The sequence below is a fragment of the Strigops habroptila genome, chromosome W (assembly GCF_004027225.2).
Source record: "Strigops habroptila isolate Jane chromosome W, bStrHab1.2.pri, whole genome shotgun sequence".
NCBI classification, from domain to species: Eukaryota; Metazoa; Chordata; class Aves; order Psittaciformes; family Psittacidae; genus Strigops; species Strigops habroptila.
The window spans coordinates 14,831,056-14,856,856 of NC_044301.2; the positions used below are offsets into that span (position 1 = coordinate 14,831,056).

General features: G+C 42.3%; 1 protein-coding gene across 2 annotated transcripts in view; it reads left to right on the forward strand.

Moving 5' to 3' along the window:
* Positions 1-25,801, forward strand: part of LOC115619054 (ubiquitin carboxyl-terminal hydrolase 10-like) — a 58,004-nt gene that overhangs the window by 11,873 nt on the left and 20,330 nt on the right. Inside the window, exons 2-4 of one of the 2 annotated variants that reach the window (XM_030511071.1) lie at positions 7,402-7,470; positions 10,566-10,626; positions 22,164-23,174. In XM_030511071.1, the coding sequence (XP_030366931.1) occupies positions 7,402-7,470; positions 10,566-10,626; positions 22,164-23,174 (1,141 nt within the window). The remainder of the gene's footprint in view (positions 1-7,401; positions 7,471-10,565; positions 10,627-22,163; positions 23,175-25,801) is intronic. The other variant, XM_030511072.1, reaches the window with a different exon arrangement.

Sequence of the window (25,801 nt, forward strand, 5' to 3'; positions counted from 1 at the left end):
GCAGTGAAGAAAGATCAAGACCCAGTGCTCTTGCTACAGGGGACAGAATCTGAACAAGAGTTACTACTACGTGGATCAGAGGAAGAAGAAGAAGAAGAGGTGACTTCTCGACCCCGGACCTCAACCGAGCTGTGGAATATGCGAAAAGATTTCAGCTGTCTTCCAGGGGAGCACATTGTCACCTGGTTGCTCCGATGCTGGGACAATGGGGCCGATGGTCACAAACTAGAAGGTAGGGAAGCCAAGCAGCTGGGATCAATTGCTAGGGAAGGAGGAATTGACAAAGTAATTGCAAGAGAGAATTGAGCCCTCAGCCTTTGGAGGTGGCTCTTGGCAGCTGTGAAGGAAAGGTTTCCCTACAAAGACGATATTACGAGTCGCTCAGCCAACTGGACCACGATAGAGAAAGGCATCCAGTCCCTGAGGGAATCGGCCATTATAGAGATGATCTATCGTAGGCTGGATGCCGGGAATGCATCCGTAGATCCAGATGAAGTCGAATGTACATGACCCATGTGGCGGAAACTTACACGGAGTGCGCCATCATCATATGCCCACACATTGGCATCAATGACCTGGAATGATGGAGCATCACCAACAGTGGATGACCTGATTCGTCAACTCCGAGAGTTCGAAGACAATCATCTCACCCCTTCCATCCTTTCAGCTGTGGAAAAACTGTCCCAGGAGTTCAAACAATTGAGAGACGATTTATCTGATCTGTCCAGCTCCCCATGCGTACCAACCCATGTCTCAGCTATTAACAGAAGGCGCCCTGCTTCTTGAGAGGGAAGATAGAGGAGGTACATGCCACGGGCCACCCTATGGTTTTACCTGTGGGATCATGGAGAAGACATGAGAAAGTGGGATGGAAAACCTACCTCAGTTCTGGAGGAAAGGGTGCGTGAACTGAAGAGGGGAACAATGGTCAAGGATGATCCTCCCATGAAAGCTGCTGCTCCAGTCTCTAGTGAGGAGTTTTCCAGATGGATTTGAAGAGCTGATTTTACTCCAGCTCCTGTGATAAGGAATACTAATCCCTTTCCACAAGACATAAGTGGAGAATCTTATGATCACTATTAGAGGGGCCCTGCCTCCAGCCAGGTGGAGGAGAGGGATAATCGGGTTTACTGGACTGTGTGGATCAGATGGCCTGGCACATCAGTCCCGCAGAAGTTTAAGGCTCTAGTAGATACCAGTGCACAGTGCACCTGATGCTATCAAGGTATCAAGGGGTGGAACCCATTTCTATTTCTGGAGTGACAGGAGGATCCCAAGAGTTGACTGTACTGAATCATTACAGTCTTTACTGACTAAAGTCAGCCTGACTGGGAAGAATTGGCAGTAGCATCCCGTTGTGACTAGTCCAGAGGCTCCATGCATCCTTGGCATAGACTGTCTCAGGAGAGGGTACTTCAAAGACCCAGAATGGTACCAATGGGCTTTTGGCATTTCTGCCTTCAAGAGAGGAAATTAAGCAGCTGTCCACCTTGCCTGGTCTCTCAGAGGATCCTTCTGTTGTGGGGTTGGTGACTGTCAAAGAACAAGTGCCTGGCTTCCCTCTGATCATCACCCCAACAAAGAATAAACTTTAATGAAACCAGACGAGTTCAGCGGTGTAATTAGCAGCCAACAGTCCAACACTACACACTGTCTCTCCTGCCCTGGAAGACTGTTACAGGAGATGGAGCCTGACATCATGGACTGGATGAATTCAGCAACTTTATAGGGATTGGTCCATGGACTAAGGAAGTGATATCTCTCTCTTTGTGTGTGGGTGTATATATATGTGTGTGTAACATATATATGAGACAAAAGTGATGGTATATTGAAAAAATGTGGGATCTGAGCATGATGTGAATAGTATGGAATAAGGGGCGGATACTGTCCTGGGTTCAGCTGTAGCAGTCATTTTTCTCCTCCTTAGTAGCTGGTGCAGTGCTGTGTTTTTGACTTTCAGCCTGGGAACAATGCTGATAACACTGATGTTTTTAGTTGTTGCTAAGTCATGTTTACTCTGACCAAGGACTTCCTCAGTCTCATGCTCTGCCAGGGAGGAGGGGAAGCCAGGAGGAAGCAAAGACAGGACACCTGACTCAAAGTAGCCAAAGGTGTATTCCATACCACAGCATGTCATGCCCAGTATAGAAAGTGGGGGGAGTTACCCGGAAGGCCCAGATCACTGCTCGGGCCGGGCTGGGTATGGGTCAGCGGGTGGTGAGCAATTGTATCTTCTCCCCTTGTTATTTCTCTTGTCATTATTATTATCATTGGTGGTAGCAGTAGTGGTTTTGTATTATACCTTAGTTGCGGGACTGCTCTTATCTCAACCCGTGGGAGTTACATTCTTTCAATTCTCCTCCCCATCCCTCCAGGAGTGGGGGGATGAAGAAGGGGGGGGAGTGAGCGAGTGGCTTAGTGGTTCCGAGTTACCGGCTGGGCTTAAACCTCGGCAGGGGAAAGTCTCATTCTGTCTCGCTTCTGTCACAGAAGGTCGGGAGACTATAGATCCTTAATTCCAATGTAGTATTAAGAAGCAGACATTATTTATTACGGTGCCAGATGCACGGGGGATAGCTCTGCCTAATGTGCATGCCGATTCTTACAGGTTTCTTGGTTATAAGCATTCATTTCATACATATACATTATAATTCGCAGAAATCTTATACATATTATAATTTCTTCCCAGAACTCATTAATATAGGTTACTACCCACTGGAACATGCACAGTTTATTTTAAGTGAGGGTCCCAAGGGTCTTGGGGACCCCAGTGGTCGTATCTTTGTTGACCTTCAGCTGAACTTCTCTCATTGTCTTCCTTTTATGGTCTTAGGTTGGCTTCTCTTCTGACTTTGTGAGGAATGCTTCCAGTTCAGTGAGCTGGATAGGCATAGAATGTTTTTTATCCGTTGTCTTATTCCTTCTTGGCATATATATGGTTTTGTTTAGCTCAAATTTAACTTGGTTAGTCTCAGCTAGTAAAATGAGTCTTCTCCTATCATTCCTGGCTGCTTGCATCTTTTGCTTTATGCTGCTTCTTCACCTTCTCTTAACCCTCCTTCCCCCAGTGAAGAAAACAAAAAATCATCTCTATCATTTCCTCTCAGTTAGAGTATAATCACTGTGCTGATCATTGAGTGTGTACCAGAACTGGGGCAGCACAAGAGGTGGGATCGTGACTCCAGCAAAACAAAAAGCCAAATAAAATCTGTGTGGTCTTGGTGAAAGGAGCAGGTGGTGCTTGCTTTTAATGATCAGCCTGTGCTTTCTCTTACTGTCACTGTTAAATGTGTAGTGTTTTGCATTGTCTTTTTTTATCCTTTCTTGGTGGCCAAAGTGGTTCTGATAGGACTTTGCACTGCATTGAGATTAATATTAAACTTTCTAGGTTAAATCTCACTCACCTGTAGTTCTAAGCATTCAGCACTTCTGAAATTTAGGGTTGAGATTTGAAGTTAAGCCTTCAGAAGAGGCATATCAGTTCTGGGTAGGTGGACTCAACTGCCTTCTGAGGGTGCTAATCTGTATTTCTTGTGAGGATGGAGTCCAGATAACGAATTTTTACCTCACCTAATCTTAGTCATCTTAAATCCTGCCCTGACAAATTGCTTGTGAAAAGCATTTTGTGGGTGACTTACCTAGCCACAGTGCTCTTAGGGAGAGATTTTAGGTTTCCACAACTTGCAGCTACAGTTATGTCCGGGGTTCAGCAGTAACAATTATTTTTCTCCTTCCTAGTAGCTGGTGCAGTGCTGTGTTTCGGCTTTAGTCTGAGAACAATGCTGATAAAACACCCATGTTTTAGTTGTTGTTCCGGGCAGTAGCGTGGGGCACAGCGTATGTTTCCAGCCATCCAGTGGTTGCTTCCACCATGGTAAGCACATGGTGCTTGCCTTGGTGGGTCATTGGGAGTGTGATATAGTCAATCTGCCAGGCCTCCCCATACTTGTACTTCAGCCATCACCCTCCATACCAGAGAGGCTTTAACCGCTCGGCTTGCTTAATTGCAGCACATGTTTCATATTCGTGAATAACCTGGGCAATAGTGTCCATTGTTAAGTCCACCCCTCAATCACGAGCCCATCTATATGTTGCATCTCTGCCTTGATGGCCTGAGGTGTCATGGGCCCATTGGGCTAAAAATAATTCACCCTTATGTTGCCAATCTAAATCCATCTGACCCACTTCAGTCTTAGGAGCTTGATCCACCTGTTGGTTGTTCTGATGTTCCTCACTGGCTGTTGTGGTTTAAGCCCAGCCAGTAACTCAGAACCACGCAGCTGCTCATTCACTCCCCCCCTTCTTCCTTCCCCTGCTCCTGGAGGGTTGGGGAGGAGAATCAAAAGAATGTAACTCCCACGGGTTGAGATAAGAGCAGTCCCGCAACTAAGGTATAATACAAAACCACTACTGCTACCACCAGTAATAATAATGATAAGGGAAATAACAAGGGGAGAGGATACAATTGCTCACCACCCACCGACCGATACCCAGCCTGACCCGAGCAGTGATCTGGGCCTTCTGGGTAACTCCCCCGTTTCTATACTGGGCATGACATGCTGTGGTATGGAATACCCCTTTGGCCCATTTGGGTCAGGTGTCCTTTCTCTGGTTCTTCCCAGCTTCCCCTCCTCCCTGGCAGGGCATGAGACTGAGAAAGTCCTTGGTCGGAGTAAACATTACTTAGCAACAACTGAAAACATCGGTGTTATCAGCGTTGTTCCCAGGCTAAAAGTCAAAAACACAGCACTGCACCAGCTACTAAGAAGGAGAAAAAATGACTGCTGTAGCTGAACCCAGGACAGTGGCCCAACTCTTTGGTACAAGAGCATCTACGTGGTGTACCTTCACCACCAGGTTCTGCACCCGGGCAGCGATATCTTGCCACAATGCAGCAGCCCAGATGGGTTTACTTCTGCGTTGCCAGTTGCTCTGCTTCCATTGCTGCAACCACCCCCACAGGGCATTTGCCACCATCCATGAGTCAGTATAGAGAAAAAGTACTGGTCATTTTTCTCGTTCAGCAATGTCCAAGGCCAGCTGGATGGTTTTCACCTCTGCAAACTGACTCAATTCACCCTCTCCTTCAGCAGTTTCTGCAGCTTGTCGTAGGGTTTTCCATACAGCTCCCTTCCTTCTCTGATGCTTTCCCACAGTATGGCAGAACCCATCAGTAAACAAGGCATATTGCTTCTCACTCTCTGACAGTTTATTATATGGTGGGGCCTCTTCAGCATGCATCACCTCCTCTTCTGGTGACATCCCAAAATCTTTGCCCTCTGGCCAGTCCATGATGGCTTCTAGAATTCCTGGACGACTGGGATTTCCTATTTGAGCCCGTTGTGTAATTGGTGCAGCCCGCTTATTCCATGTAGCATCAGTTGCATGACGTGCAGTTGCTGAAAATTCCCATTTTATGCCTCCCAAAGTGTAGAGGTGATGACCACACCAAGAATGCATACCAGACCAGTTTCATGATCAGTGATTCGATTGTATTCCAAGTCTGGTTACTGTCTTAAGATAGTACTAATGATCACTTTGTTTAACTTTTGCCTTGTGTTCACTGATTAGAAATGAAGCACTTTCTTTTGCTCTGAAACCTCAGTTAAAAATGTTGATAAATGCAATCACAATATGGAGGAATTAGGGTTGAATTCATATAACTTTTAATAGTTTGTAGTTGAGATTATTGTTTTGTTTTGCTGCATGACTGCATCAAAAATACCTCCTATAAACATAATTTAGTTGTTATTCAGCAAGTGTTTCTCTTAGGCATGTTTTTGGAATATGATAAATTCTAGCTCTTAAGTTAATGAATAAAAATTACTTGGTTATATCGAGAGCATAAGCTGAGTACCAGGAACTGTGAAGCCTTTCACTTGTGTACACTTTAGGGATCCTATTCTGCTTAGGTGTTGTACTGTCGTACTGTCTCAGTGTCATGGTGCTTGAAACATTTGTCACAGATGTTCCACTTTATTTTGACTTTTAGAATCGTTTATTGACTAAACCACTGAAGGTTAAAGTCTTTCCACGCATAATAGTGATATATGTATAAATTTTTGTGTAAGCAAACTGAATTTTATAATTGCTGTGGAATTTAGGTTAAACTTAACCTTTGAGATCTATGAATGTAGATGGCTGTGAGTCATGCAAACAGCAAGTACATGATTTTTATTGGAATAAACCACCTAAAGTCTGAAAAGCAGCCAAGCTAAGGATTTACCACAAGCAAGACTTGACACTGCTGAAAGCTTTTCTGCTGGAAGTGTGGAGGATAGCAAAGAATTGTCTGAAATGACCGTTAGGATACGCTAAAGGAGTGGTAAACTCTAATGTACTGGACCAAACTGACCTGCTTTTATCCATATCCATAATACTTGTGACTAGTGACTCTTAATGTGAATATCCTTCCACATGCCAAGAATGTGTTATTACTGGTATTTTCCAGTTCTCTTTGTCTATTTTGTCAGTTTATTCAATTTCTTATTTGCCGCCTTTCTGTCCCAGTATCCCTCTGCTGTCCTGGATATTCAGATGCTATTCAGTGAATTAAAACTGGATTGGAAGTTTATAGAAGCTTCCGGGTGCTATGAAATGCCAACATGTGAGGCCTTCTTATTGGGAATGTTGCATTTTCTGGAAACTAAATATAAATTCTCATTTTGTTGGTGATTTGGGTTTTTTGGTTGGGGTTTTTTTTGGTGGTCTTGTTAGGTTGGGTTTTTTTTGTGTTGGTGGTGTTTTGTTTTTTTTAATAAAAATATAGATGCAAAATATCTAGATGGGTACAGGAAGATAATATTGGGAAAAGACATTTCATCTTAGGTTCATTTTGTGGAGTTTCAGGCACAGGGATAACGGAATCATGAGAGTAGCTGTACCAAAACCGATATTTAGCTCTTGTGAATTTTTCTACACCTAGGCAGTTTCAGTTCTTTGCTTGTGTGCTCAGGTAAGTGGTAGCATTAGTCTTGTGTAACTCATTAGTTTAGCAGAACTCTGGAAAAGTAATTCTTGGGGTTTTTTTCCTGTTGTGAAGGGTAAGTACCTGTTTTGGAAGGTAAACCACTGCGTGCCTAGGGCTTACATGAACTGATGCAATTTCTCACCCTACATGTTGGTTTAAGACTGGTCAAAGGATGAAGTGCAGTTTGTGCTGTGATTATCTCTAGTGGGAATTTTAAGGAAAATGCATTGTATACAATTTTAGAGCCTGAAGTACTTTGCTAAAGACTTGGGAAGGAATGAAGATGAGAGTTGGGATGCAAACAGATGAGTTTCTGGCTCCCAACACAGATCTTTTGGAATGCTAGTGTCTTAATAGAATTCATAATGAATTTATTAATTGTATTGCGTATAAATCCTTCGTTAACAAAGATACTTCTTTTTTATTTTTAGTACATTTTTGGAGAGTTCAGTCCTGATGAATTTAATCAATTCTTTGTGACTCCACGATGCTCTGTTGAGGTAAGATCTACTTTAAACTTCTTTTAGAAATTACATTTTAAAGCTCCATCTCTTTGTGTGTATTTGAAATATAACACTACAATTATTTCTTTATCATTCTTTTAACTTGCTAATTTACAAACTTCAGATATTGAACAGGAGTCATCTTTCTATCTATGTGGATGTTAAGTAATTTTTTAGAAATAAGAAATTAATTATTCTACCTTCTGCTTGTCACCTTCCAGAGCTGGAATAGCTGACACTGTAGTGATAGGATGTGGAAAGTGAGTTGTCTCACCCTGGTACCTCAGCTTTGAGGTGCATGTAGAGAAAACTTTTTCAGTGGTGTTCTCGGTTGTAAGGTGGGCTTCTAAGTCTTGTGAGCCTTTGGAAGCACAGGGATTCTTAGTATTTTTTTGGCAGGTGGAGCACTGCTAACCATCAAAGCTATGCTTACAAGGAAGGCTGTGCATGAGGTCTGAGAAATGGATCAATATTGAACTAATTACAGTGGCAGCGAGAACCACAGAGTGGAAACAGTTGTCTTTGTGTGTTTGAGTACATAACATACTACAGATAGTATTGTAGATTCTTATTCTTTGTAGTTCTTGGTAGAGAATGAAGAAACCATTTTCCTTTGTAGGGAAGAGTATTATGCCATTGTCCTAATCTCCAGGCTTGGAAAATAATATTTCTCTAGGTCAAGTTCCATGTTTTTCCTCCTAACATTTAAGTCATGCTTCCATCCCCCCCCCTCAACATAAAGGAAATTAACACTTCCAACTATAGAAGGGGAAATCCTTTTGTCGCATTTTACAAATCTGATGACCATTGTTAATGTGACTTAGTTTCCTGTAACTTAATTTTCTAAGTATAATTAGTATAGTATACTGCTAAACAATAAAGATGCATGAAGGGAATGGGGTGGGGAAGTTTAGAAAGAAAAAGAGAGCTTCTACTTACCTTTAGGGATAGCTTTGTATCTTCTCTGGTAGATGGGAAGTAATGCAGAATAGATTTTCAGGTAGTACATGTTTCTTCTGCCTGTATTGCTGTTTTCCCACCATTAAATACAGTAGCAGCAGTGTGATGTTTGCATCCTATCTAGCGTCACCTTAAGTGTCCTACGTCAGCTGTGCTAATGCTTACATTGTGGAAGATGAAAACATCATTCCTTGACTTCTATAAAGCTATTCTCAAGAAGTATGTTGAGGAAACATGAACCTCCAGGACTAGAACCAGTCTTACTTCATTTTATAACCGTCTCAAGTGTACCACTTACTGGTTAGTTATCAAAATAAAAAACCTGTGTTGAACGATGTTCCTTAAGTTTGTCCTTGATCTGGTTCAATGTTTCAATTATCTGGATGATGAAATAAAAATTATGCTTATTAGTTTTACACTGTGCAGATATTTCAGAGGAAAGTGGTCTGAAAAAAAATAAGGTGAAATTCAAGAAGGACAAGGCTGAGATTATAATACTGCAGTGGTGTTTGACATACATTCTGTTGGGGGCAGTGCCAGTTCTGGGAGTCCCAGCGTCTGTTGATGCTAGTGTCCTTCTGAAGTCCCTTACCCTATAGACTGAAGGGTGGACTGAGGCAAGGGACTAGTTAAAGCTAAAAGCTGTCTAGAATGTCTCTTCATGCATGGCATTCTTAATATATGTTATATCAGATACCTGTTGCCTGAGATGACTCAGATGACCTTAGCTGTATGAAACAGGTCAACTCAGAAATCTAAATCTCTGCTTTTGCAAAGGTGCTGTTGATTAACCAGATACATGGGGAACCAGTAGGGGCACTATTTTTTCTTTTTTCTTTTTTTTTTTCTTTTTTTCTCTCCCCCCCCCCCCCCCCTTGTATTTTCTTAAGCCTTTTGAATTGGAGAAAAACAAGAATTACAAGTTTTATCATAAACTGCTGACTGAAGGCTTTCCGAGTAACTTTTTTAGCTCTAACTATAACATTATATTGAAACTGTGGTCAATATTAATATGGATAATAGGCTCTTAACAGATTGGAGCCTTTTCTGACCCACCGATTCTCATTTTTGACCTGGAAAGTTAATGTATTAAGATGTATTATGGTTTATAAATTGATTTACAGTATGTGATCTTTTTATGTGCTTTTTAATAATGGAATTTTAGGAATATTTTTCTTGCCACTTCCTATGCACTGCTGTCTGCAGTGCTTTAAGAAGGCAGTATGTAAGTATCTGTAACTTTAGAGAATTGAAGACTTCGATGGAGAAACCTTTGATATTTGTTACACCATTACAATGAATATTTAGAATAGCATTATAAAACTGCACCATACTCAATGTTTTATCTCCCACTGCAGAAATAGTTCAGCTGTTACCCAGGGAGCTGCTGGACTGCAGTGTAGCAATGTCCTCCCAGTTCATGCAGGCACAGGAGAAGGCTTTCAGCTGCTGGGTAGTTTGTGGGCAGGTGAGGGGGGGATTAGAAATTGCCCACCTGTGGTTACACAATAGCAAGGGTTCTATTGACCACTGAGACTATAAAATGATGCCAGTGTTTTATACTATACATAGTTTCTATCTGGTTTATAAATATATGCTGTGGTTAGGTTATGCTTAGGCTGATGATCAAAAATTTTTGTTTCTGTTGAATGTGGTTAAGAATACACCTTAGCTGAAACATTTCAAGGACAGCGCTATAGCTGAACCAGGTTGAGAGTCGAAAAATTTAGGTGCAACTATTGTCTGTGCAAAACTTTGTTTCATCCTTTCACAGGTCACTTGTTCAACCTTAGTTTCTGTCTAAAAAGAGGATATGTTCCTCGTTTTGAAATCATGGTGAGTTACTGTTGATGAAGGAAGATCCTGATGCTGTGAGGTAAATTGCTTGAGAAGTTGATGAGCCTATGGTGTGTAACCAAGATAATCTTTATCTTTCAGTAATTGTGGTAATCTGAAAGGACACTTGAAGCTACAGTGTGGGATTTGAGAAATATAGAAACACGAGTTTAAGATATACTCTCAGAAAATCAGACCTTACCAATGATGTTATTTTTAAAGGATTCAGATGTTTCAAATGAAACTGGTATCAAATGTTAAGAGTTGCTTTTTCTTTCATTTCTTTTTTTGTACAGCTCCCCCCATACAATGAAACAGTTTCATGTGGTATTAAGTCCAAAGGTAAGTTTCATGATGGTAAGAAATCAATATCCATTTTTTTTAAACTTCAAGGTTGTGACACTTCCCTTAGATTCACTACAGCTTCTCTTTAATCTTTAGAACTCGTTCAGCAGGTATATATGTGTATATTTGGCAGGTGGTTTTTTTTTAAACACCTTTATTGAATGAGATCTGTGAGAGTATTTGAAAATAGTGCATTGAACTTCAGCTAGTTAGGGTAGATGTGCTTACTCCTTGATTGTGCTACCAGACAGTCTTAGTGCCTTGCTTGAAATATTGTGGGATGTAGCTGTAAAAATGCAGGGGGCTGAAGCTTGCTAGAGAACTTGTACTGAAGAAACAAGTAACTAGTGTGGCATTTAGCATGAGTATTTTCTGGCAGTTGCAACCTATAGACAGCTCTGCAAGCAGTGCTCTGTTCAGTGTTCCCTTTGATTCTTTTTTTTGTCTGGCTCAGCCATTTTCCTGGAAAATCCTTTCTTTCCCCTTTTTGGTGAAGGTATGACTCGATGTAAAAATGCATTACAGAGTTCCTGTTTTAAAAATGTATCAGTCATATGTCTATTCTTGTCCTCACCCATACACATTACAACCTGGCCTTACTTCATAGCTATATAAAATTGACAGTTAAGTAGGAGTTGTTATGTGATCATCACTCTACATAGTTTAAACCAAACATCAACAGTATTTTAAGCAGCAGGTAAATTGGTGTGTGCTTGCTTTTTTATTTTTTTTTCTTTTCCCTGAACCAGGGTAGAGCAAGGAAGCTGAGACTTACCCAGATGTATATGAGTGATACAAATGACATCCAGATCTCCTTCAAAATAATGCAAGTGTCTGACTGGACAGTTCTAAAAAGTACTTAAGAGGACCAAAATGCACATGTGAATGTTTAAGAACACGTGATCATTATGCTTAGCAACTTTGGCCTTGCATATAAAGGAAAATAAGAGCCAGTCATAAAGAAGGACAACAGGTGAAAGCAGATAGACAACATTTTTGAAAATTGAGGAGCTTCAGTACAAGTCCAGGTTTAGGACCCTGAGTAGTTGTAATAGGAGTTTGAAAAGTTCATTAAAAGGACCATATGGTATGAATTGTCTCTTGTTGATGACAGAGGTGTCCAGTCATATATTGCTTTGTCTAACTATGGATTTAAGTTCTGTTCTTTAAGACCGAGATTTTTAATGTTCACTAGCCATACAGAAAGTTGGTTTGTACAAATGTTTTTCAGACCATTCCTAGACCTGAGAGAACCCCTCTGTCCTGGGTTCAGCTATAGCAGTCATTTTTCTCCTTCTTAGTAGCTGGTGCAGTGCTGTGTTTTTTAACTTTCAGCCTGGGAACAACGCTGATAACACCGATGTTTTTAGTTGTTGCTAAGTAATGTTTATTCCAACCAAGGACTTTCTCAGTCTCATGCTTTGCCGTGGAGGAGGGGAAGCCGGGAGGAAGCAGAGACAGGACACCTGACCCAAACTAGCCAAAGGGGTATTCCATACCACGGCACGTCATGCCCAGTATATAAACCAGGGGGAGTTACTCGGAAGGCCCAGATCACTGCTCGGGTCGGGCTGGGTATCGGTCGGTGGGTGGTGAGCAATTGTATCCTCTCCCCTTGTTATTTCACTAATCATTATTATCATTGGTGGTAGCAGTAGTGGTTTTGTATTATACCTTAGTTGCGGGACTGCTCTTTTCTCAACCCGTGGGAGTTACATTCTTTCGATTCTCCTCCCCGTCCCTCCGGGAGCGGGGGGAGGAAGAAGGGGGGGGGAGCGAGCGAGCGGCTGTGTGGTTCTGAGTTACCGGCTGGGCTCAAACCACGACAGTTCTTTGTGGCGCTCAACGTGGGGCTCGAAGGGTTGAGATAACGACAGATCTGACTAGACTGTGTCTAATCATATTTGTGATAAGCATTCATTGTTACTACTCATCACAATGGTGATTATTTGGCTCTCAGACTTGTTGGACTTGATCTCAGAGCTTCAGCATGTTGTACCTTACTTACAGCCACTATTTGCTGTTTTAGCGTTTATCGGCTGGGGGGCCTGGGCTAAGGTTCTTGTTTCACTGTACTTCATGGTAATGACTTGTAATACAATAGACTCATTGATTATGAAACTGGTCTGGTTTGTGCTTCCAGCGTGGCCATCCCCTCTATACTTTGGGAGGTATATAATGAAATATTTTAGCAATTGCATATCTTTTTTTTTTCTCCTCGGGGGGTCAACCTATGAAGGAGGCATTCTCTTTCACCCCCCGTACCCCCACCAGCCTATTTACAGCAGCATTTGAGAGTTCTGAAGGTTTTGGATGGCCTTTGAATACCCTTGAGACCTGCCTGCTGATTGTGCTGGGGATCAGCATGTTGGCAGACATACGGACTGTTTTTTACCCACGGTCATCCCACCCTGGGAACACCGTATTTCATCTGATCTCGAAAGTTAAGCAGTATCGGGTTCAAATCTGGTCTAGGGTTAGACGACGATATAGGAGGACCACCAAGAGATTTTCCCTGAGGCTGGACAGTCATGAGTGGCAGGGTGTGTGGGATAGTATGGGCAAGTATCTAGGCCAGTGGGCCCCTCCAGTGCTTTGGAACTTCACCCCTGAACAGGTGCAACATCCAGAAAAACTAGTAAAACACTTAAACGAGGTGTGCTGTCATCCTGGTTATACCAGAGAGGGACAAATCATGGCAACGTGCTGGGGCTTGGCCTACGCCTACAGAGCCCTGCTCAACACTATCCAGCACCTTCAAAGGGAAAAAAATGTCTCTGGATCTGATGGCAAAGAAACAGACAACGCAGCTATGCCAACTACAAGCACAGCAGCTACTCAAACACTGACCACGACAGACAACACAGCTACTCCAAGTACAGCAGCTACGTCAACCCCAGTGACAAGCAGAACAGCTACTCAAACCCCAACAGCAACAGACAATGCAGCTGTTGGTGTTACTCAACTCCCAAGCACAGCAGATGCACCAACTCCAGCAATAGACATTGCAACCACTCCAATCCTAGTGGCAGACACTGCAGCCACTCCAACCACAGTAACAAACACTGCAGCTAAACCAAATGGCCAGTTTGTGACAATGTCTGTTGCCCCTGCAAGCAAAAGCAAACGAGAGGCACAAAGAGCAACCCGCGAAGCGAAGAAAGATGAAGACCCAATGCCATTACTACACGGAACAGCATCTGAACAAGAGTTACTGCTACGTGGGTCAGAGGAAGAGGAAGAAGAAGAGATCACTTCTCGACCCTGGACCTCAACCGAGCTGTTGAATATGCAAAAAGATTTCACCCATCTTCCAGGGGAGCACATTGTCACCTGGTTGCTCCGATGCTGGGACAATGGGGCCGACAGTCACGAACTAGAAGGTAAGGAAGCCAAGCAGCTGGGATCACTTGCTAGGGAAGGAGGAATTGACAAAGCGATTGCAAGAGAGAAGCAAGCCCTCAGTCCTTGGAGGCGGCTCCTGGCAGCTATGAAGGAAAGGTTTCCCTACAAAGATGATATTACGAGTCGCTCAGCCAACTGGACCACGATAGAGAAAGGCATCCAGTCCCTGAGGGAATCAGCCATTATAGAGATGATCTATCGGAGGCCGGATGCCAGGAACACATCCGTAGATCCAGATGAAGTCGAATGTACACGACCCATGTGGCGGAAACTTACACGGAGTGCGCCATCATCATATGCCCACACATTGGCATCAATGACCTGGAATGACGGAATATCACCAACAGTGGATTGCCTGATTCGTCAACTCCGAGAGTTCGAAGACAATCATCTCACCCCTTCCATCCTTTCAGCTGTGGAAAAACTGTCCCAGGAGTTCAAACAATTGAGAGACGATTTATCTGATCTGTCCAGCTCCCCATGCGTACCAACCCATGTCTCAGCTATTAACAGAAGGCGCCCTACTGCTCGAGAAAGAAAATACAGGAGGTACACGCCACGTGCCACGCTATGGTTTTACCTGTGGGATCATGGAGAAGACATGAGAAAGTGGGATGGAAAACCTACCTCAGCTCTGGAGGAAAGGGTGCGTGAACTGAAGAGGAGAACACTGGTCAAGGATGATCCTCCCAGGAAAGCTGCTGCTCCAGTCTCTAGTGAGGAGTTTTCCAGATGGATTTGAAGAGCTGATTTTACTCCAGCTCCTGTGATAAGGAATACTAATCCCTTTCTACAAGACATAAGTGGACAATCTTATGATCACTATTAGAGGGGCCCTGCCTCCAGCCAGGTGGAGGAGAGGGATAATTGGGTTTACTGGACTGTGTGGATCAGATGGCCTGGCACATCAGTCCCACAGAAGTATAAGGCTCTAGTAGATACCGGTGCACAGTGTACTCTGATGCCATCAAGGTATCAAGGGGTGAAACCCATTTATATTTCTAGAGTGACAGGAGGATCCCAAGCGTTAACTGTACTGGAAGCTGAAATCAGCCTGACTGGGAGGAAGTGGCAAAAGCACCCCATTGTGACTGGTCCAGGGGCTCCATGCATCCTTGGCATAGACTGTCTCAGGAGAGGGTACTTCAAAGACCCAAAAGGGTATAGATGGGCTTTAGGTATTGCTGCCTTGGAGACAGAGGAAATTAAGCACTGTCCACCTTGCCTGGTCTCTCAGAGGATCCTTCTGTTGTGGGGTTGCTGAAGGTTGAAGAACAACAAGGGCCAGTTGCGACCACAACAGCGCACTGGCCATAATATCGCACCAACCGAGACTCCCTGATTCCCATCCATAAGCTGATCCGTAGACTGGAGAGCCAAGGAGTGATCAGCAGGACCTGCTCACCCTTTAATAGCCCCATATGGCCAGTGCAAAAGTCTAATGGAGAGTGGAGACTAACAGTAGACTATCGTGGTCTGAAGGAAGTCACACCACCATTGAGTGCTGCCGTACCGGACATGCTAGAACTTCAATATGAACTGGAGTCAAAGGCAGCCAAGTGGGATGCCACAGTTGACATTGCCAATGCATTTTTCTCAATCCCTTTGGCAGCAGAATGCAGGCCACAGTTTGCTTTCACTTGGAGGGGCATCCAGTACACTTGGAACCGACTGCCCCAGGGGTGGAAACACAGCCCTACCATCTGCCATGGATTGATCTAGACTGCACTGTAACAGGGGCAAGCTCCAGAACACCTGCAATACATTGATGACATCATTGTGTGGGATGATAGAGCAGAAGAAGTTTTTGAGAAAGGGAGGAAGATAATCCAAATCCTGCCGAAGGCCAGTTTTGCCATAAACCGGAATAAGGTCAAGGGACCTGTATAGGAGATTAAGTTTTTGGGAATAAAATGGCAAGATGGATGTCGCCAGATCCCCACAGACATGATCAACAAGACAACAGCGATGTCTCCACCAACGAACAAGAAAGAAACACAAGGTTTCTTAGGTGTTGTGAGGTTCTGGAGAATGCACATCCCAAATTACAGTCTGATTGTAAGCCCTCTCTATCATGTGACCCAGAAGAAGAAGGATTTCAAATGGGGCCCTGAGCAACAACAAGTCTTTGAACAAATTAAATGAGAGATGTTTCATGCAGTAGCCCTTGGACCAGTCCAGAACGGGCCAGATGTGAAAAATGTGCTCTATACCGCAGCTGGGGAGAATGGTCCTACCTGGAGCCTCTGGCAGAAAGCTCCAGGGGACACTCGAGGTCGACCCCTTGGCTTTTGGAGTCAGGGATATAAAGGATCCGAGGCCAGCTATACTCCCACTGAAAAAGAGATACTGGCAGCCTATGAAGGGGTTCGAGCTGCCTCAGAAGTGATTGGCACTGAAGCGCAGCTCCTCCTGGCACCCTGGTTGCCTGTGCTGGGCTGGATGTTCAAAGGCAGGGTCTTCTCTACACATCATGCAACTGATGCTACATGGAGTAAGTGGGCTGCACTAATTACACAACGAGCTCGAAGAGGAAATCCCAGCCGTCCAGGAATTCTAGAAGTCATCATGGACTGGCCAGAGGGCAAAGATTTTGGGATGTCACCAGAAGAGGAGGTGATGCGTGCTGAAGAGGCCCCACCATATAATGAACTGTCAGAGAGTGAAAAGCAATATGCCTTGTTTACTGATGGGTCCTGCCCTATTGTGGGAAAGCATTGGAGATGGAAGGCAGCTGTGTGGAGACGCCTGCATCAAGTTGCAGAAACTGCTGAAGGAGAGGGTGAATGGAGTCTGTTTGCAGAGGTGAAAGCCATCCAGCTGGCCTTGGACATTGCTGAACGAGAAAAATGGCCAGTACTTTTTCTCTCTACTGACTCATGGATGGTGGCAAATGCCCTGTGGGGGTGGTTGCAGCAATGGAAGCAGAGCAACTGGCAACGCAGAAGTAAACCCATCTGGGCTGCTGCATTGTGGCAAGATATCGCTGCTCGGGTGCAGAACCTGGTGGTGAAGGTACGCCATGTAGGTGCTCATGTACCGAAGAGTCAGTCCACTGAGGAACACCAGAACAACCAAGTGGATAAAGCTGCTAAGATTGAAGTGGCTCAGATGGACTTAGATTGGCAACATAAGGGTGAATTATTTTTAGCCCGGTGGGCCCATGACACCTCAGGCCATCAAGGCAGAGATGCAACATATAGATGGGCTCTTGATTGGGGGGTGGACTTAACGATGGGCACTATTGCCCAGGTTATTCACGAATGTGAAATATGTGCTGCAATTAAGCAAGCCAAGCGGTTAAAGCCTCTCTGGTATGGAGGACGATGGCTGAAGTACAAGTATGGGGAGGCCTGGCAGATTGACTATATCACACTCCCAATGACCCGCCAAGGCATGCACCATGTGCTTACCATGGTGGAAGCAACCACTGGATGGCTGGAAACATACGCTGTGCCCCACGCCACTGCCCAGACCCCTATTCTCGGCCTTGAGAAACAAGTCTTGTGGCGACACGGCACCCCAGAGAGAATTGAGTCAGACAATGGGACTCATTTCCAGAACAACCTTATGGACACTTGGGCCAAAGAGCATGGCATTGAGTGGGTATATCACATCCCCTACCATGCACCAGCCTCTGGGAAAATCGAACGGTACAATGGGCTGTTAAAAACTACCCTGAGAGCAATGGGTGGTGGGACTTTCAAACACTGGGCTGCACATTTACCAAAAGTCACCTGTTTGGTCAGCACTAGGGGATCTGCCAACAGGGCTGGCCCAGCCCAATCAGAACTTTTACGTCCTGTAGAGGGGGATAAAGTTCCTGTGGTGCTGGGGAAGCCGGGAGGAAGCAGAGACAGGACACCTGACCCAAATTGGCCAAAGGGGTATTCCATACCACGGCACGTCATGCCCAGTATATAAACTGGGGGGAGTTACTCGGAAGGCCCAGATCACTGCTCGGGTCGGGCTGGGTATCGGTCGGCGGGTGGTGAGCAATTGTATCCTCTCCCCTTGTTATTTCACTATTCATTGTTATCATTGGTGGTAGCAGTAGTGGTTTTGTATTATACCTTAGTTGCGGGACTGCTCTTATCTCAACCTGTGGGAGTTACATTCTTCCGATTCTCCTCCCCGTCCCTCCAGGAGAGGGGGGAGGAAGAAGGGGGGGAGTGAGTGAGCGGCTGTGTGGTTTTGAGTTACCGGCTGGGCTCAAACCACCACACCCTCTCAGCCCTGAGATTGGGTAATGACTTCAAATTAATTTTTGCCTGAAAAATGTCTTTAACAAGCTTGCATTGTACTGTGCATGTATATTATCACTGTGATGGCTGCATAAGAAGCTGTAGAAACTAAAATGGAATGCTATGCTTATGCAGAGTATTTATAGTTACATGAAGTTGGTGCCCACTGACCGTGTTACTCCCCATATAATTTTTTTTCTATACTTTTCTTCACTATTTAACTTTATCATGGAATTAGATCTGTTAATACTTACTAGGAATAATTACATCGCAGATGAAGCTCTAATATGCAGAACTCTCTTCAGACTAATTAGTATATGTATTCACAGCTTTTGCTGCATGTCGTGGTTTAAGCTGAGCCGGTAACTCAGAACCACGCATCCGCTCGCTCATTCCTCACTTTTTTTCCCTTCCCCCTGCTTCCGGAGGGATGGGGAGGAGAATCGAAAGAATGTAAATCCCATGGGTTGAGATAAGAACAGTCCAGTGACTAAAGTATAATACAAAACTACTACTACTATCACTAATAATAATGATAAGGGAAATAACAAGGGGAGAGAATATAAAACTAAAAGGGGAAAGGAAAAGAAAACAATAAACACAAGCTATGTACAATCCAATTGCTCACCACCTGCTGACCGATACCCAGCCTGACCCGAGCAGTGATCTGGGCTTTCTGGGCAACTCCCCCTGGTTTATATACTGGGCATGACATGCTGTGGTATGGAATACCCCTTTGGCTAGTTTGGGTCAGGTGTCCTGTCTCTACTTCCTCCTGGCTTCCCATGCCCCTCCTCACTGGCAGAGCATGAGAAACTGAAAAGTCCTTGATTGGAGTAAACATTACTTAGCAACAACTAAAACATGGGTGTGTTATCAGCATTGTTCTCGGACTAAAGCCGAAACACAGCGCTGCACCAGCTACTAAGAAGGTGAAAAATAACTGTTACAGCTGAACCTAGGACACTATAGTACATAGACTTTGTTCTTGGAGCATCTGTTGATACTTGTTTTAATGTGTCTGTCATGTTGTTCATGACAGATATATCTGTTTCAGTCCATTCAGGAACAGCGCTGTGAACTAGATTGAAACAAAGATGCCCAGAAGCCAAGTGGAAAGTCAAAACAAATAGAAAAAATTACCTCTCATTTTCTTTAAACAAACCTGACACAGTCTTATGGCAAATGAGCTTCTGCCAATCATTCCATAGACTAACTGTACAGTAGCTACTGGTATTTATTATTCTAATCCTGCTGCAGGGTGTGAAGTTTAATTCTTCAGCTGTAACTTCCTAATTTGTATGTTAAATGCTAGAATATCGGTTATGCTTTTGGCAAGATTTTAGCCTATGATGTTCATGTTGCACTTTCAGCTAAAAGGGATGTTTTGTTTTCTGCTCCTCACTTGTCCCGAGTTGGCTTTTGTGATTTTTCTAGTGTACAGAACACTGTAAAATGCACTAAAACCAGGAAAAAAATACTTGCTTGGATTATTTTTGCTTTTGCTATCTTAGCTTTTGGTGCCGCAAGAGCTGGAAGCTTGCTGGAGAGGAGCAGGAGAGGAGTGCATAAGTGAACACTTTGACTTTTGGCTGTGGTAGACTTAACTCACCACATTTTTTGTTTCAAAGCAATTTAATTTTTTTTTGTTTTTAACTGGGGTTTTGGAAAAGAAGCAAAAGTCCCAGATTATTTTGAACTGGTAGGGATTTGAAATGTGCTCAGTAATGCATTCTTATCATGGTTGGAGGAATACTAGGTGTTGTCAGTAGTCCTTGTGCTTTGTATTGTTGTAACAAAGGGTAGAGAACTAGCTTTTGGTTCATGCTTGAACTAACAAGTTGCTCCATAAGCAGAAGAACTAATGAGGAATAGTTTTTTTGTGGACTTGTGTCCCATATCTCTTAAAACCCTGTGCATTGCATTTGCAAGCAGATGAAGCTGTGGCTAGTTTTGAGCTGTGTGTGTCCTAACAGGACTGGTAGCCAATTAGTACTGCTGCTAACCAGCTAGGTGGTGCCTGAGATCTCCCAGACCTTCCCTCTAAGTGGGTATCAGGCAGCAGCTTTCCACCTCCCTGCCTCTAGGCTGCTGATTTTTATTAAAAGAAACTTAAGCCCTCTTTTCTGGTTTGTGATAGCTAGTCAGTGATTGCAGAAGTACTTGCTGAATGGTGGATTGACAGGCATGGTGTTATAGAATGATTTCTGATGAGTGTAGCGGAGAGGTGAAGAAAACTTGAAATTCAGGCTCTTGTTAACATGATTTAGAGAAATCAGATGGGTATGGAGAGTTTTTCTTCATCTTTTTTGTTTGTTTCCTTTAGTCTGACTGGCAGCAGGATTGAAATTGATAAGTGAAATGTGTTTACTTCTCAGTTAAGTTAATAGATCAAAACAGAAAAGCAGTTAACACTGTATTATGTATATCTGTTCATTAATTCATAATATGTTGGTATTGCATGTGTAAGTCAGGCCTCAACACACAATGTTTGTTAAATATGTATTCTGTAGATTGTTTTTCTTTTGGTTTTTTTTTCCCCAAATTTTTTTTCTAAAGCTAAAGTTTTCATCAGCAGACTTTTTTCTAGAAAGTATTTGGAGTGTTTCAAAATAGTTACATTGACAGTTATCTATCAAAACATTCTCCGCTAGCCTCTCTGCTCCCATAGAATTATTTCCTTAGGTGTGCAAATAACCTTCCCCCCCCCCCCCCCCCCCCCCCCAACTGTTGTTTGCTTTTTTTTGGTGTGGTGGTGGTTGGTTGTTTGGTGCTTTTTTTTGGTTTTGGGTTTTTTTGTTTTTTTTTTTTAAGGAAATGAACCAAAATATAGTGGTATACTTGAAAGTATACATGTGCTGATGCGTTGTACATAATGTAAGTTGCACAAAATCCTTAAAGTTTAGTGGTGCATCAACTTATATTCCTTTTGGAAATAGTATTTCGTGTTGTTTGGTTCTCTAGTAACAGTCTTAAAAATCTGAAATGTGTTTTTTAGCTCCCTCGTCTTTGAGGAAACAGAAAATATTAAAATTAATGTCTTTTGAGACAGTAACATACATATCCTAGAAAGACCTACAAAACTTTTAAGTACTAAAACATGAGCTTACTTTTAACATTCTGAGGCTCAGTTTCACCAGTTTTATCTCTTTATTTGATAGTTATGAAAATAGCTGTAACTGAAGTATTCAGTGCTGCTAGTTACCACACATGCATTATGAAACTAAGTTCCATGAAATTGCAGTACTTTGTGACTGACGATATTTTGTGGTACTGTAGCCTGCCAGGAGAATATTTCTTAGCCTTTCTGTAAAGAGCATGTCAAAGTTCCAAGGTAGATAGATAAATAAAAAACCCCAACAAAAACCAACCAAAAAAAAACCCAAACCTGTTCATAATTTTTTTTTTAGCCTAGAGTTTCAAAAGATGTAATTGCCTTGTTTCCATGCAATTAATGCAAACTTTTTCAGTTATTAAGTATTATGATAAATCTTTACACACCAGGAAAACCAAACCACCCCACCCCAACACCAAACTCCACATGTGGAAATTATTTTTAAAAGTTAAACAGGTAAAGGCTTGGATTTTGTAATTGTCAGTGGAAAAGACTGGCTTTAGAAGAAGTGGGAAGTTACAACATTGCACCGCATTTTATACACAATTATCCAGTAATTAATACAGATTATTGCTAAAGTCATTGGGCTTTAATAGTTTTTCTTAATAGGTGAATTTAATAGGTGCTAGTTATATGCAGGAATTGTGCAGTGGTTTAGGAAATTACATACCCTGTTTAAGAAAATCTGACTCATATTCTGTTATCTTTAACAAAATGATGGTTTTTTTTTGTAGCTTTTTGATTAGATGTCATTCACTAATTCAGGTTTCCTTTCTCTTGTCTAGGGGAAGAGTACCAGAGAATTGAATTTGGTGTTAATGAAGTTATTGAGACACAGTCATCTGTACTAAATAACATAGATTATAGTATTTCAAGTACTCTTAATCCTCAGGCTCCAGAATTCATTCTTGGTTGTGCACCTGCTCAGAAAACCCCTGATGATGCTCTCAGTGAAACAAACTACAACTCTATTGACTGCCAGTTCACTGATCCAAACCTCGCTTTGGACAGCAGTTGTAACGCTGAAAGTGATGGTCTTGGACAAAGGGAGCGTAAAAAGAAGAAAAAAAGACCACCTGGATACTACAGTTACTTGGAAGATGTCAATGATGGCATCACTCCCACAGAAGCTCTTGTAAATGGTCATGCAAATTCCCTGGGACTAAACAGTATAAGCACGGAGGATACGGAACTGACGGGAGACATACCCTCACTGGCCACACCAAGGACTTTCAACAGCCCGGACAACTCTGTGGACTTCATTAATGAAGCTGTCTCTGATGATTCTGTTTCTAGCACACTAGACAATACCAGGACTGCAGGGCAGCCTGAGGTATGCCGTGTTACTAATTCTGAACAGTTTTGCATCCCCTCAGAGACTGGCAGAGATAACCCTTTAAGGACAGCTGTTGTACAGTCTTATGCTGGTACTGATACTACTGAAAATCTTGGCATTACTAATGGACAAACACTTGAATCTTCTGGTGAGGACACAGCTGCCAATGGGGTAGAATTGCACACTGTGGAAAGCACTGACTCAGACCAAGCTAAGCCTGAGGAAGCTTCACCTACTGAGGCAGCAGTCCCGGTTGCAGGATCAGTCCCTATTAACCAGCCTGCAAAATCATGGGCTAGTCTTTTTCACAATTCTAAGCCCTCTGCTTCCACATCTGTGGTCTATGTTGAGACTAAGTATACCCCTCCTGCCACATCTTCTCTGGTCCCTGAAAACCAGGTTGAAGTCAAAGAGGGACCTGTTCCAGTTTCAGAGGATCCTGTAGCCATAAAGATTGCAGGTATAGTTAATACACACGAGTGGATGTTACACTGGAAGGGTGTTAACTCTGCTTGTAAGCAGGAGTATGTAATATCAAGAGAGAGGATTCCTCTGTTAATGTTCTTAGTAAGATGTCTGTTCAAACACTGCATGAAAGATGTAATTTAAAGCTAGTTTTGTATCCCCAAGTAAACATCCCAATGAGACATTACCATGTCGTCATCCCGGATACAGTAAAATTATCACTACGTGTCAAACTGTGTTTAAGTGATCTGTGATTTTTAAATAGGCTGGTGTGTGATATGGAGAATACATTTGAAAAGTTTGTTCTGAAAATGGTGTTATATTATCCAGCATTTACAATCTTGTAATGCGTTTCATTACAAGAAGGGGAGAGTATTAATGTATTTATGCCAAAGTAGCTGAAATTCCTGGACATGTACAGTAGCTTAAATAGGTCTTACTTTGGAAATTCTAATTCAGGAAATAACTTTTTATTTTTTTTTTTTTTTTTTTAATTTATCAACATGCTGTTTGAGGTGCATGTCTGTCAAATTTTGAAGAATTATCCTTAACTATTATAAACAATATTATTTTATTTAGAAACAATGCTAGCTATTGCCTGTTCAAGAAGAACCATAAGGAACTGTCCAGAGGGTACATCAGCAAAGGCAGTGCGTGATACAAAGGCTTTGACAATTGGTCCTGTCATATTTGTGGTTCTAATGAGAAATGCTGGAACGTGCATGAGATCATGTTTTGCAGATTCAGTCAGAAAACATGAAGAAAAATATCCAGTTGGTTGCATTTTGTGTCACTGACTCATGAGTGTTGGAACAAAAATAATTATTTTGAATGTGTAAAATAGTCTGCATGTGAAAAGGCTTGTGCAAAGTCCTGCTGGTCGTGCTACAAGCTAATGTACGAGTACAATGGCCTTTTGTGTGTGACAGCTTCAAGTCAAGTTTTCTACTCTAACCAGAGGCTGACCTGGATATTTCTGTACAGAATACCCAGAAGTATATGCTTGCTTCTCATCCTCTCCTTACTCAGTAACTGTTTCATTACTTAAGAGGAAAGCTGTCAGAATAAATTTATATTTCTGTGTATTTTTCACTTAGGTGTCTCACACACACAGTTGACTATTAAAAAAATATGTATAAGCAGGTGATTATGGTTTGTATGAATCAATACATGTAGAGGATGTTGAACTCTTAAAATATTAAGCCATCATTTGGTAATGAATTTTAAGTTAAAACTATTTTATGACAACTGTAAAGCTAGAATTGCTTGCCATAGAAGAAAAAGTTGGGGTTTTTTAATCTTGTCCAAGTTGCTTCAGCTTTAAGTTAACTTTCTATTTTCTAGACTTCTACTGGTTTTGTACTATTTTTTGCCACCAGGTGGGAGCAGAGCTTTTTATTTTGTCTTTAATGTATTTAAATAGTGATGTAATTTTTAGACAGTTTTCTTCTGCACCTTCACTATTAGCTAGCTGGTTTTGCAGGGGAATAATCTGAATATAGATCCTTTTCCAGTGAAAAGGAATTAATCTTCTCATTGTCACAGATTTAGGTAGGAGTTATATTATTGCAATTGCTGTAATTCAGATGCTACTGGTTTTGGTCTAAAATGTTCACTTAAAGATCTGAATGCCATGTAATAGGTGCTTTGCTCTGTGGAAAAAGGTGACTGACTTCATGGTCTGTTCTTTTTTTAATATTCTCTGTTGTTTGGAAAGTAGATGCATCAGTACTTTGTTCATATACCCACACTCAAAAATGTGCTACGTGAATTTCAATTTATGATTTCCAGGCAGATCATTTGCTTTGTTCTGTACATATTTAATATAAAATCTTCTGCCTAGGTTAACACCACTGTGTAGGTAGCTGCTGATTGTGTTGTTTGTTTTCTGTGTGGCTGAGTTGAGATCCTGTTATTGGATTTGCTGGGAATTCATCAGTTTCAACTCATGCCAATGGGAAAGAATTTTTGACCACAAGTGCCATAGGGTGCTAAACACAGGTGAAATCCAGACCTAAAGTATATTGAGTTTAACAAGCAAAACTAGCAAATCTTCTGACTTAATGTTGGAGCTCCGAGGCTCTTCTGTACAGTTTTTATTTAGATTGCATGCTCAGGACACAAGAAGACACATTGCTGGTTTGTGCCTTAATTTCAGCAGCTATTACAAGGTAGGTTAAAGATTCACAGGCACCTTGAAGATAGTTTAATGCTGCTTGATTCAACCTGCAAACATCTGTGCTTTCTTAGTCCTCAAATTTAAACAAAAGCTGTACAAGATAAGGAGATGATCAGAACTAGAAAATAAATAAACTGGACAAATTTCATGTTAATCTTGATGACAAAAAAATACTGAAGAGTTAATTTTAACAGGTGGCTAAGGTGTGTGGTGAGAAGCTTCACTGGCAACATCAGTGAGCAAGTTAAAGCAACTTCTGAAGCAAACCATGAACCATTGATGTTTATTTGGCAAAACTCAAGGCAGATAACATCAGAATGGTAGAGAAGTACATGTACAACACTTGCACGTTTAGAAAGGGACAACTATACTAATTATACACCTTAGCCTAATTTAGATGCTAGGACAAACATAATAATGTGTTTCTGAGGGGTAGTAAGGTT